The 14,143-nt window shown below is 38.7% G+C and overlaps 2 protein-coding genes across 2 annotated transcripts in view; both read right to left on the bottom strand.

Annotated features, from left to right (window-relative positions):
- LOC134474726 (putative ankyrin repeat domain-containing protein 30B-like) overlaps positions 1-2,636 on the bottom strand; it is a 39,483-nt gene extending 36,847 nt beyond the window's left edge. The window contains exons 1-2 of the mRNA XM_063243248.1: positions 660-2,636; positions 497-569 (exon numbers count right to left, since the gene is read on the bottom strand). Coding sequence (XP_063099318.1) covers positions 497-569; positions 660-752 — 166 coding nt within the window. The 5' untranslated portion in view covers positions 753-2,636. The remainder of the gene's footprint in view (positions 1-496; positions 570-659) is intronic.
- A 2,419-nt stretch (positions 2,637-5,055) lies between these two features.
- Positions 5,056-14,143, bottom strand: part of LOC111755113 (putative ankyrin repeat domain-containing protein 20A5) — a 36,065-nt gene continuing 26,977 nt past the window's right edge. Inside the window, exons 5-8 of the mRNA XM_063243249.1 lie at positions 11,437-11,509; positions 8,367-8,406; positions 7,950-8,005; positions 5,056-5,342 (exon numbers count right to left, since the gene is read on the bottom strand). Of these exons, the coding sequence (XP_063099319.1) occupies positions 5,256-5,342; positions 7,950-8,005; positions 8,367-8,406; positions 11,437-11,509 (256 nt within the window). The 3' untranslated portion in view covers positions 5,056-5,255. The remainder of the gene's footprint in view (positions 5,343-7,949; positions 8,006-8,366; positions 8,407-11,436; positions 11,510-14,143) is intronic.

Raw genomic sequence — 14,143 nt, 5'->3', positions numbered from 1 at the left:
TATACCAATGAAATAAAGTGGACACACAGTGGGCATATTACTAAGGAGAGCTTTACTCTAGACAAACATCAGAATCACTGTAAGCATATTTGCTAGCGGTAGTGAACTAAATCATGGGTATCAGTGAGCCACTTGCCACTATCTCCTGAGTAACCGGGACTCTGGGATGCCCAGAGGAGCCAGCTCTCTGGGAAGCACCCACACACTTTGAAAAGATCGTGGAATTTTATAGTAAGTTTTGTGGATCCCTGTGAAGTATAAGGATCCAAGCTGAAAACATTGGATATTAAAACATACGTAAACAATTCATTAAATATTATTTTCTCCTGAGCTTATTAGCACCTTATTTGCAAATATGCACACCAATAATTACACCGGCAGTATTTATGGCAAAGCCTTGCCAACATTTGGAGACAAAATGGAGATGACTGCAGGCATATCAAACAATTTAGGGGACTGTACTTCATTACAGAGGAATCTGTATTGTGACATGTACCTGGTTGAGGTGGCAGTGCATCCTTCACTCTTACTGCTTTCTTCCCATCAGAATCTTTTGTTTCCACAGCAGGCTGAATGGGATTTAAAGTAAAGTGATTACTACACACTGCATACCTCCTAAAATAGGCAGTTCGTTCAAAATACAAATATACAGTCCTTACCTTCAAGGGAAGATGTGTGTCAGGTGATTCTAAAGAGGAAAAAGGGAAAATAAACTTTAGACAGCAATATGAGAAAACCAAGCATACATTCATGAAGACTTAGGACACAGCCGAATCTTCATGCTATGCTTGGGAAATGATTACCTCAGGTTTCAGCTCCTTTCCGACTGGTGAGAACAATACGACAGAAAAATTAGAATACAGGTCAAACATGATTTCCAATGTGCCACCATACTGCCAAAGATCATAACTAAAATAGGAAGTGAGCATATTCCAATCTGTACATGTGAACTGCTGCAAAACAGTGATCTTGGGATGTCATGATCCTGAGGGGCTGACTATCAAAGCTGACAGGAGAAGGGAACAGCATATAAACTGAACAAAGCACATCATCCATTGGTACGCCGTTGCATACATGTAGGTGCTCTCGAGATGTCCACCATGGCAGAGCGCACAAATGGTGTGTTCCTAATATTGTTATTTTAAAAGGTGAGATTGTGCTCCGCTATCCATGGTGCCCTTCAATTTCTGGACATGAACGATCCCTCTGCCTCAAGTTTTCAAATAGCTTGAACTCAAAGGATATGCACAACACCTGGCAACATTTTCATATATTTCTTTTAAATATCAGTACTCTGTACACAACCATTTTGTGTGAAAGTTGGGGACATGTCTAAGGAGAAGCTGCCCAGTAAATTCTCAGTGATTTCCACTGATCCAGTGAGAATCAATCCATACAAACTGAAAGAAATTGTAAGAAATCATTAATAAGTGGTTTTGGAAGCATCTTTGGTGATATGTCCTGCACATAGTGACAAACACATAATTCTTGTGAATTCAGAGCAATTAGCGCTAAAAGAAAGAAGTTGCATCTGAGTAGCAATCTGTAGATCTCTCCCTAGTCTTTCTTTCCACCCAGAAGCTCTAAGTCTATTGACACTCTCTCTCAAATGTATGCTAAACACTCGCCTAAATAAAATTAGTCTTCCTTCTGATCTTCTTCATAATTTTTACCATGCTTTGGTAAGACAAAGACCATGACTGCCTTGTGGATAGACACTGTTTGGTTGGCAGCTGCATTGGAGGTGTACAACACAGAGCAGATTCTACCACCAAAAGATTTCTGAAAAAGCATAATTACTATAGTAGAAAACCACGCACAGGTGCTACAAGTTGAATTAACTCTGCTACTTTATTACTTCCCTTATGCTGTTTTCTGGTTGGCATGAATCATGCAACAAGGTGAGTACGACTGCCCAACAGAAACACAGCTCCAATACTCATCAGTATTTACCCATTGTGGTTGACTCACTAGATTCCAGGAAGAGGGAGAGAATCTGCATCACTGAGGGTGTTGCAAGGGGACATATATCAACAAACTTCAAATTCTATGATCTCTCAAAAGTCTTATTAGTCTGATGCAAACTCAAGTGGGAATCTAAATATAAAGTTTGATTTATTAGGATACAACGATACTACGCAGATATCGATTGTACAAATCCATTCCTCAGAAGCAGTCTCCTGTGTTTCTCTGCCCCACAGTACAATAATGCCTCAGCCTTACTGTGCTCCATAGCATCTGTGCTGGCCACTCACTCAGCTGACTTTCATTCGCACCATCATCTCTCATTCTTCTGTTTTAACTTAATAGTATTATCCCGATTTACCTTTAATTTCCAGGACTATCGATTGTTAAGTCTTTAGGACTGTGAATTTTATTTCATTGTTATTAGATATCAAATGTGTAAATAAAGAGCAAATAGTGAAAAAGGTATTGTGAAGCAGGGCAAAATTGTTTAAAGGAGAGGGGAACTAAAGAAGGGGCAAAGCCAATGGAAAGAAAGGGGGGAAAGACTCCATTTCTTAAATAAAATGAATCTAACACACACATTTCAACATCGTACTGTTTTTCTAGTGAGAGAAACTGAAAAGTGTAAATGAGAACAAAACTGTACAAAGACACTGGAAAATATTCCAATAGGAATGGGAACAGGGTGGGAGGGTAAGAGGGAGAAGAAGTAAAGGAAAAGGAAAAGAAAAAAAGAACAGAGAGAACAAAATAGAAAAAAAGCTTTTGTAAATAAACAGGGTAAGGGGAGACCTTTAAGGGAGAAGAGATTGGAGAAAAAAGAATCAAGAAGTATCATATAGAGGCAGAATCTCCCTCTAATGAAGGGGATCCTTATGGGTATCTAAAATGTACCAATACAATGAATTTGATGCAATAAATTTAAATTTTCTGTTTTACTATAAACACACACAACGTTCGCCATTGGTTAGAACAATATGACAGAAAAACTAGAATATACATCAACCATGATTTCCAATGTGACATTATACTTGCAAGGACCATAACTAAAACAGGAAGTGAGCTTTACATGCTGACTGCTGAGAAAAAGTAATCTTAGCAAGTCATGACCCTGAGAGGCTGAGTGGCAGAGCTGACAGGAGAGGGGAATAGCATATAAATCGAACATAGTACATCACCCATTTGTACACCATTGCACTCCAAGTATCTGTGGTTTTGCATTTCTCCTGCACTGCAACTGGTACATAAGTTTGGTCATCATCAAGAGGAATTTAAACTTTGTGTTCTCACAAAACAGTTAGCCATACATGTTCAGCATAATAATTAATAAACCCAGTCATGTTTTCTATGTCCTTGTGGGCCATGGCTATGCCTACATTTCTTGTATCCTCAAAACTAGTTTGGCCACATCTTGAAATTTGTTGAATCCCTCATGAATGGAACATAAACCATATCTGAGACATAATGCTACATCAGTTTTCAACATTGAAATAGTTATCAAAATGCAAAAAGCTGAATAGTCAGGGAATTGTTAGATACTAGGAAACTTTTACATTTAAAATCAGCACAATATTTACTAACAGGTAACAATTTTGGCCTTCAAGGAATGAACTGAACAATGTCTCTTGGTTCATTTTTAAAGGATTTGTGTGGAAAAGCTATTTTATCAAAACTTACTTATCTTAAAAGGAGTCAGTGCTTCTATGTGCAAGCTAATCTCACGTGAACAATGATCAATTTCACAGAAAGCTCTGATGCCTGATGACTAGGCGGGAAAGGAGGGAAGTACCTGCAGTGTAAGCCAAGGCTAGCACTCCTCCCTGCTCTGAATCATCCCTGAACAGCCACAGTCTACTCTGTCACTTGCAAACACATACTCGAAAGCTGTGGGGAGGGAGTCCTCTCAGTTTGCATCATTCATTCCAAAGTTACTGTCTAGCTTTGTTCTTCCCTATCCTCCTCCCCTAATAAGTCCCTGTTCCCTTCCAAACTGACCTAGTTCTATGGTCTTGAGTGTTTCCATTTACGGCTTTTTGCGGATTATTCCTACCACTACTTTCTTTAGTTGGCAGAAATGGCAGTAATATCTTAGAATTACAACTTCTATTTCTTCTCTGTTCATTGCTTTACTCTCTCCCCTGTGACTAGAACTATTTTCAGAAATACAAACAGGAAAACAGGCACGAAATGGTTCTCCCTTGACCTTGTTATGTCTTGAACTAGTTCTTATCCAATGACTCTCGTCCAGATTTCTCTACAGGGAACTTGATACTGGCCCATCTTCAGTGGTCTGAGGATGAGTGACATGAGCATCCCTGGAGACCTTCTTAGAAACACACCACCTTAGTCCTGCTGACTCAGATGTGTGGTGTAACATGTTCCCCCACAGGGGCTTCATTTCATAACTAAAGCTCCAGGTCACAAACCTAATCGCTTCCAAATCCACTTCCCTTCCCTTCCTTCCATTTTTGGAATCTAGCACCAACTTCCTCCTCATCCTGTCAACTAAATTGAAAATGCATAACAGGCCATCCCCGTTCTAATGGACTTTTAACTGAGACTATGGCTTTCCTGAACTCAATGACTAATCATTCCTTTCTTTCTAGTTTTTGACTGTCGCATTCTGGATGTACTACTTGCTGAAATAGCAACGTTTTTAAGTGGTAAACTTTTAAATGGAACTCTGCAACCAGCATCGCGGGAAGAAGTAAGAGCGTGAACCAAGGTACCAGTGAAACTACACGTACAGCGAACAATGCTCGTTTACTTTGATCTGTAGTAAATGAAGTAGAGCTCTGTGTAATTCACTACTTCCATCCTCAATACCTTTCCAATCGTGAGAAGACGGGGAAAGACGAAAACTTCTGCCCAACCTCTCTGCAAGTTTTGTTACTCGGTGCTCAATTGATATAATTCCTACAATTCTTCCTAATTGCTCTTCCTTTTTCTAAATGATTACTTCATTTTCCCACACCCATATTTCTCTTGCCTTTGCCTACTCCCTGTATTGTGGCTCTCTCTTTTCCCTCACTCCCTCCTCTCCTCTTAATTTTCTAACATCCCTCAGACATTAGAATGCCTTGAAATGGAGCTAAGAAGGCGGCTCCTTCAGTGACTCTCAAATTTGCCTGTGGCTGATACGTCAGGGTACATGAAACTTATTGCTGTGTTACTTCTCTTTTTTCTTACTTTGTCATTAATAAGTAGTTTTGGGGGATTCAGAACTCAGCCATGCTCCACTGTGAAATAAACATGCTGTCAAATGACTTTCTTAAAATATCACACATTTATACATATTTCTTACCTTTTCTTTTTCTATTTCCTGCCTGTTTTCCTCCATCATCTGCTTTCCCAGAAAAAGGATCGACAGGCTTCTGTGGAAAATTCACAGAGATACTCTGAGAAAATTCATATAGCAGTAATGAGTTGCACAACCATTACCTACTCATTTCCCAAGAAGTTATCTGAGTTTTACCATCTTAAGGCAGGCAGGTTTAATAATGGGAATCACGTACTGAGGACCAAAATGTCTCCAATGAGAGCCTTATGAGAAGCCCAGCTTCGGTCTCCACATGGGTGCTGACTTTGTAAAGCAGGCATGGAAAGCCACAGGAGGGATTCAGAGACAAAATTCCAGCTGATAAACATATTTCATCCTAACGTCGGAGGAGACAAAGTACTCTGCACTCTCCAATGAATGGAACATTGAAACACACAGATTTAAATGAAGAAGTTTTTATGAGAGTATGTTTGTGATATACAACAATTACATTTGTTTTGGGGAACTGCTACATTCGTTATCATTTCTTCATTGCCTTGGTTCCCTTTACACCCTAACATCACTTTCCCTTCCCTGAATAAACAAATTCTTATAAATATACTTGTTACCATTCACCACTAAGCATTTCTAATCACAAAAGCCATGTCACTGTTAAAATAATTGGCCAGCTAAGAAGCTTCAGAGAGCCACGCTGAGTACAAAGAACATCGCAGGCACTGCTCCACTTGTGTAAACAAGGGCTTAGAAGAAAAACAATTATGAGTAAAACTTTTACTGCTTGAAAAGATGTTTGAAACTTAAAATATACTAATAACTTCATGTTATATTCAAGTAAGAGCACACAAATATTGGACACTATATACAACTATTTCCCAATTAAGGGAGAACTTTTTAAAAGTATAAAAAGAGCTGCAGCATAAAACCTTTTTTAATTTATTAAGTGCCCAAAACTTGCTCATACTGATTTGCATGTTTTCTTTTCTGTCTGTTGCAAAACTGTAAATAACTGTGATGAAAGTTGATGCACTTCCTGCTTTCAGGTCACTGTAGGGTGCTACAATGATAGCCAGACATGGCTCATGGCTCCCTGCTCTCTGCCCACAGTGTCCTCGAGACTTGACTGGGTTGGCTCTTTCTCACTCTTAAATTAGCAGCACTTCACGCTCATTCCCATCCTTACCTCAAACTCCCTTGGAATTCTCTAACCTATGCAGGCCTGGCAGTGCACACCTGTAATTCCAAACTTCTGGAGGTTTGAGACATCAGAAGCACTAGTTCAAGCCCAGTCTGGAGAATGTGGTGACTTAGAAAGACCCTTATCTCAAGTATTAAAAGGCCTGGCGAGCTAGTGCCAGGTGAAGGCCACAGGATGGATTCAAAGTAATGAAACAAACAGTGCTCTTGTTTGTCTGAATACTCTATCATGATAGCACAAGTCCTCATCTGATGTATTCAGTGTCCCACTACCTAGTGCACAGTGGGTACAGAATAACAGAGATTTATTCAAGTTCACATTTAAAGCCTCCTCAGGGAAACCTCAAGCACCAAGCTACTCTCTTCCTATATGCTGATTCCATCAACAGTTTACCAACAGTGTTACCATTTACAAAGTAGCAATCTATATGCCCCTCTCAACTTTCTTATTGTCTTCTTCACACTATTGTTTTGTTGTTCTCAGGTTTAGGAAAAAATCTTCAATATTTATTCAGGTACTGCAAACCAACTAGAACTTTGTATAATTTTCAAAGTATTTTTACAATTTTTATCACATTTGTCCATATATATAGCTAAAAAGCAGATCATGTGTTATCTTCATGGTATAATAAGTCACAAAATCCAAATACATTAAATGATTTTTCCAAAACCAGCAGTCACTAACTGACAAAACCAGAATACTAACTGGTTTTGTGCTTCCACCACTACCCTGGTACCACAATGCAGGAGCTGCTTGGACCGAACACATTAGGCCTTTTCCTAAGTGCTCACTCTAAAACAATTTGTCAATATTTACATCTTTATCACTACAAGCATGACTGCCATAGAGACACTCAATGCATCCACATTCAACTTTGGGTTCTGTTTTTTGAAATAATGTAAAATGGATCTGTGATTATAAAGCCCTGTATTTATATTTCTTCTTTTGAATTATGTCATGCAGATTGACACTAAGCAACCAAAATAGATTAACAATTGTGATTCTCACTCATTATTTTGTCAAGTTAAAACCTCTAAAAATTATATCCAAACATTTTGTCTGAATCTCAGCAGAATTTTCAGCCAGTGGCCAGAGGCTGAGCAGGGAAAATTCTTCAGTTTTTGTTCAACTTAATTCCAGAATCTAAGCCGATTGCTTATGAAATCTAGCTCCTAGTTTTTGACTGCACTGGCTTCCTTGAATGAATTTTACACAGGTAGCAAAGGTGTGCTTAGCACTCCATCCATTTATTCCTTCACCTGCAGTACAAGGGATTCAACATAAGGTATTTGTATTGAGCTAGGAACCCTGTGTTTTTAACTTTTTGAGACAGGTTCTTATTAATCAGCTAAGCTGGTCACAAAATTAGGAACTGTGGTTGAAAACTAAGCAAATGACTTCTTACAGGTATATGAAGACATGAGAAAGTACAGACAAATTGTCCCATTTATATTAAAACCTCAACCAATACTTATTTCAAACATAATTACAAATGATAGGCAGTACCTCAGAATCCCAAGGCAATTCACCAGCTTTCTGTACTCCTGGTGCAAACACCGTATCTATAAAATGTAGTCAGAGACACATTAGTGAGAATATTCACTGCTGTAAAATTTGCTTATAGATACAAATATATCTACATTCATGAAGATTTCAATGAGATATGAGTCAATGTGAAAAGAATTTCAGAAGTTTGAATCAGTTTCCAAAACCTGTTGGTAGAAGGAAATTAAGACAAGTAAAATTTTAAAAGAAATGAATATCATTTTTTAGATCTACACACATTTGAAAATAATAGCATATAATCAAAAACAACTTTCACAGTCACTAATTTGCCAGTTTGATGAGTTTTCTTCTCCTCATCCACATTAGTCACATTGTTAACTGATATCTCATCCAGTGCTTTTACAACAAAAGGCTTACCCTTTTTCCGCACTGTAACTTTTGACATTTCTGCTTGTTTCTATTGAAGAAAAGAAAAAAACAGTATTACAAAGCATGCAATTGCCCAGCCACCCACTCAGTGTAATAGAAACACAATGGAAACAATCACCGAAAAAATCTATCAAATCACACGGATTACTCTGCAAAAAGCTGAAAGCACATTCTGCTTGCATGGAACCAGACGCAGATACATGAAAACAGTGAAATGCATTTCATTCATTCTACAAATGGGGTCCAAAGACAGGCTTCTAAAGCAAATACAATCAGTTCTATCTGGAAAGCTCAGGAAAAGCCATTTCTTGTGAACAGGTGAGAAAGCACCAAGGAAGGGTGTCAAGGGCATTCAAGAAAGGACACCAGAAACAAATGGATGGGCATGAAACAATACAGCAAAAGAGGGCTGCCCGAGGGATGTGACACAGCTGGAATACAGTTCCTGGAAGGGCACAGACAGGTGAACAGGAGCATCACACTAATTTCAGGCTGGAATGGGAACTTCCCTTGTGAAATGCGAATCTGTAGATTCTCTGATATTGTAAGATCGATGCCAGAGAATAATGGGAAGCACAGCATCAAAGAATATTGTTTTTAAATGATGAGTGAGAAAATGAGTCCAGAAATGAAAAATAGTTCTCAGAATGTAGGAAGTAAGCAAATTTGATAGTCACCAGAAGGGTAGCTGGGGCCAGGAATTCTCAGCTTCAGAGATCTGGTGCCATCCAATATCATCACAGAAAGACCACAGTCAAGGCCTGCAGGAAATACATCTAACTGGAGGCCTGGGATGGAGGAGACACATTTGGAGGAGGGGAGATGATGACCTCACTCAGGAAATGATATTGGCTCAAAAGGTAAGTAACTTTTTGTAGAATACAGAAAACGGAGGCAGTAATGCTAATCTATGCACAGTTCTGAAATTCATCAGATGAAATCATGAGGGGGGAATTACAGGAGATGCCATTTTTCAATTATATACATTAACATTTGTGTTGAAGCTATAAACAAACTTTAACTGATATATGCAAATACTAACTTCTGAGACAGTACGCAAATGTGAATTTTAAAATTTAATCATAAGATTTAATACCAAGATACCCATTGAAGATTTTGAAAAAAATTCCTGTTCAAAGAAAAATCTTCCAGGATTTAATGAAATCCAGGCCTGCTGATGTGCACCTGTGGTCTGTGCTTATAGGGCAGCTCAGGCGGGATGGTCCCTGAAGCCAGGAGTCAGAAATCCAACTGGTGAATATAACCAGGTCCATTCTCATAAAGGGAAACATATTATAAATTGTAGAAGAGAAATGGTGATGATTTACAGAAAGAGGTATTTTTAAATGCTACTACAACGTGAGGGAGAAATGTAAGGCCTTATTTGAAAATTCCTATTCCCCCAATAAATGGCATATGCCAATACTTCTAGTTTTCTACATGCAATGACAGTTACAAATGGAAGAAAAGTTGTGTGCTATTTACCACTACCTGAGAACTGAAGCATTTCCGGTAGAGACAAAGGAAACACAATAATTTCCACAATTTTCCATTCAGAGAAATGACTGCTAATTAGGATTCTACAGAAAAATTACACTTTGAAAAGGTGCACCGAATAAACATGGAGCTGACTAAAACAAAAGCATAAGAAATTTTAAGATGACATTTTAACCTATGTTCAGAGTTAAAGGATACTAGAATGTACTGTGTCTTTCATACCTATTCATTCCTCAGATTTGTTTTCTTACTTGACATGACATTAAACATAAGTCACCTGAAAATATATATCTTAAGCACAGTATACATTTTATGGCATATTTTTAGAAACTGAATGCACTTATTTATTACATAAATTATGCACACATTACTTGAAAAATTCTACTAGGTAGAAATCCATTTATTGGCATTCAACTGGTATTAAAATGCTTCTTAATACGAAACACCTCACTGCAGGTCTTCAGAATTCACACAAAAATCTTTCTAATCTCCAGAATCTCATTGTACTGCGGAGTTTTAAATGAATTTTTGGAAGTACAAAAACTTGTGAAACTTGAAATGTCAGAATCAGATACAGAGACTACCACTGTATATTTTTAAAGCTATAAAGCTTACAATTACTTACATCATTACCACTTGCTTTTGTAGACCATCTAGTTCTACTACTGCTTATTATTTTGAAAACAGGTAGTCTTCTATAAGATAAAATGTTTTAAAAGTGGTATCCCCTTTATGGAGGAATCACATAGAAAACACAGTGCAGGAAGGTGTAGTATACATTCAATCCAGCACTGGAGGTGAGGCTAAACATCCCAAATTCCAGACCGGACTCAAAAACAAATTCAATTAACTAAAAAAAGAGGGCAAGGGATACAGCTTCCTGCACAGGCCCTGTGATCACCTTCCAGAAACAAAAAAACAAAACAATAACAATGAAGATCCTGTAATTCCGTAGTCATACATCCCTGATGAAACACATTTTAAATTTCTAAGTTGTCACAGTTTCCGGTATTATTCTAGTCTAACAACAGAACCAATAACAGAAGCAGAAGAGCTCTCATAAAAACTGATGATAGCAAAATAAAGATTACTTAAAGGAAAAATTGTTTTATACACGGTAAGTTGTTCAAATGAAGGCACCAAACTTCCCTGATTATTGTAGGACTAATAAGATCCATAAAAGATTTATATAGGTATGAGTGCTATGAAGGTCTTGGTAGTAAGATTTTCAAGCCATGGCAAGATCCACTTATCCAAATGATCCTTGACCAAATTTTGTATTTCCGCCATCATGGCAAAGGTTTGACAGATACAATTTTCCTGTCACTGTGTGTTTTCTAACCCATTATTATTTTCAGTCTCAAATACTTCAAAATATGTACCAGTTATTTACCAAAGGGGTGGAAATTCTTTTTAACTAGGCATAGTTCTCCAAAGTGATCTTCCCTGATCAATGTTCCATATAAATTTATGGTAGCTACACCACTGTTAAATTTGAAGACTAAGTGCAATACAATGCAAAACTAAGAAAAACAAAATTAACTTTACAAAAGAGACTTACCTTGTTATCCAGAGGGAAAGCAGTGTCACCTGATGTAGCCTGGTAATTAACAGGACTGGGTTTGCTGCAAGAGCTGGGGAGCAAAAACACACAACAACAGTGGATCAATTTTGTCCTTAAAACCTGGTGAAAGCTTGGCTATCTGTATATCAAATGACAGTTGGAAGAGATCAAAAATGGCAGATAGATAACAGCTGACTACAGAGTCTCCCTGAGATACTCAATTTAAAATTCAACATAATAGAATGTGGGGAGTCCCAAACAGAGGGAGATGAATTCTCTCACCCTAAGAAGCAACTAAGATGAGAAGAACCAATCAAACATACAGTCCAGTGTTACTATTGGAACAGCTAAAGGTTCAGTGCTCCCGGCAGTGCCCAACCACACGGCAGCTATTTGCTGAGCAGTCCCAGGTCCCACTGCATCAACTCACAGGAGGCGCAGTCACACTGTGGTTGGGGGTCGGCAAACCGAATGGCGAGCTAAGCTGGAAGGGAGCCTGCATTAACCTGTGGTGAGTGACAGGAGTGGAGCCATTCCACAGAAAAGGGGGCTCCAGTGGACAACATTCTGGGACCGGGCAGGACTGGCAAGTACAAAGGGCAGCAGTGACTTCAACCAGTTGTTCCCTTCCCCAACGGGATTAGTGGAGTGAGCTTGGCTTGGGTCACATGACCGGGCTGAGAACCAATAGGTTATCCAAAATCAATTAACTGTGGTGGCAGCGCACGGTAACGCAGTGAAGTCAGAAGTTTCACTGACCCAGCAGGGAGGTAGCACACAGTAATACAGTGGAGGACTCAGCAGCTTGACTGATTTGAGGGGAGGGGCCAGCATACCCTGCCCCTGTTTGCAACTCACTAGCACACTGCAGTGGATCACCTAGCCAGTGTGCTTCAGAAGGATTGTAACCAAGAAAGAAAGAAACTGGGGCCTCCTGGAAGAAACAAAAAAGATGGGAACACGAAGCAACAAGAAAACGCCTCCAGGGTTCCCAGGTCCCAACCCTGAGAACAATGACCCAGGACAGGTACATACAAAGAAGAATGAGGACAGCAAACATGCAATATCAGACACAGCACCAGTGGACATAAAGAGATGTCTCCGGGACCTCATAGATGAGTTGAAAAGTGAAATATTTAGCCAAGTAAAGCAAAATATAAGAAGATTAATAATAGAGAGGCTAAGCACCCCTCAAGCAGACACAGACAGAAGCAGGGAGGAACTCGAACAAAGGAGAGAAACACTTGATGAAGAATATAAAGCAAATATAGAATACATGAAGCAAATTCAAAGAGATTACCAGGAAATTAAAACCTCTATGGAAAGACGGCAAAACTGCTTGAAAGAAACTATGGATAGATTATCCAAACTGGAGGACAGGTTTGCAATGTGGGATTATGAAAGGGAAAACATTTTTAAAATAACAAAGAAACAACCAATAACAAATACAAGCCTAGAAGATGACAAGAGGATCAACAACTTGAGAATAAGGAATGTGAATGAAGAAGCAGGCCTACAAAGGAACTACAAAGGCTATTCACAGAAACAATTAAGGAAAACTTTCCAAACAAAGGAAAAGGATATTCAGATGTATGAGGCATACAGAACTCCAGCCACCTGCAACCAAAACAGAGCTACATCCAGGCATATAATAATCAAGATCCCAGAAATTCAATATAAGAACAGAATATTAAATCCTATTAGAGACAAGAAACAGATCACTTATAAAGGAAGGCCCATCAGAATAACGGCAGACTTCTCAACACAAACCATCAAGTCAAGAAGGCCTGGAGCGAAATATTACAACCCCTGAAAGAAAATAACCTTCAACCCAGATTGATATACCCTGCTAAACTCTCTCTAGAAATTAATGGAGAAACAAGATGCTTCCAAGACAAAGAGGAAATTGGGAAGTTCGCAACCACCAATCCAACTCTACAGAGAATATTGCAGGGCATTCTAGGGAGAGAGAGAAAAGCACTAGGGTTTCAGAAACACTGGCAGACAAGCTTCAAAGAATGGAGCAGAAACAGAATGAAGAAGATAAGCAGACAATTGATGGCAAAAAAGAGCATAACAGAAATGAGGCAGAGAAGGTTGGCTATAATCTCTAATATAGATGGCCTTGATACACTAAATTTTAAAAAAAGAACCATAGGTGGAGTAGATCAGGAGGCAGGGTCCACCGAGATACTATTTATAGGAAATATAATTAACATGAAAAAAAGAGTACATAGACTGAAAATCAAATATGAGGAAACAATGCTCTACGTGAAAGAGAACCAGAGAGTAATAGGGGCAACTAGATCAGTATTTGTGGATAGGCTGGAAAGACAGGCTTTAATAGGCAAAGGAATACAATTAGAGATCAAGTCCAGGGGACCGAAGGTTCGGAACCACTTAGGTAAATAGCAGGTTGCCCCCACCCCAAATTTAAAACCAAGGATCTTGGTCAGACCCAAAAATGCACAGTGTACCCTGGAGAAGTGAAAAAGGAGGGAGAGTCTTAAAGATGGCAGAAGATACTGTTAATAGTGTATCAGGATTTAAAACCCACATTACTCGCACCACTCTGCTTAAGATACATTTTATTCTTTTTATTTTTTTTGATAGATTTTATTCTGTCCCAGTTTGTCTACTTGCATTAGATTTGAGGGCACAGACAGCTATCCCAAAAACATCAGGATATAGCACAGTAATCATC

This window comes from Cavia porcellus, unplaced genomic scaffold (assembly GCF_034190915.1).
Source record: "Cavia porcellus strain 051 isolate PalLab524CR breed Dunkin Hartley unplaced genomic scaffold, mCavPor4.1 scaffold_37, whole genome shotgun sequence".
In the NCBI taxonomy this organism is placed as follows: Eukaryota; Metazoa; Chordata; class Mammalia; order Rodentia; family Caviidae; genus Cavia; species Cavia porcellus.
Note: the sequence above shows the minus strand (reverse complement) of the source record. Positions and strands in the feature narration are given on the sequence as shown.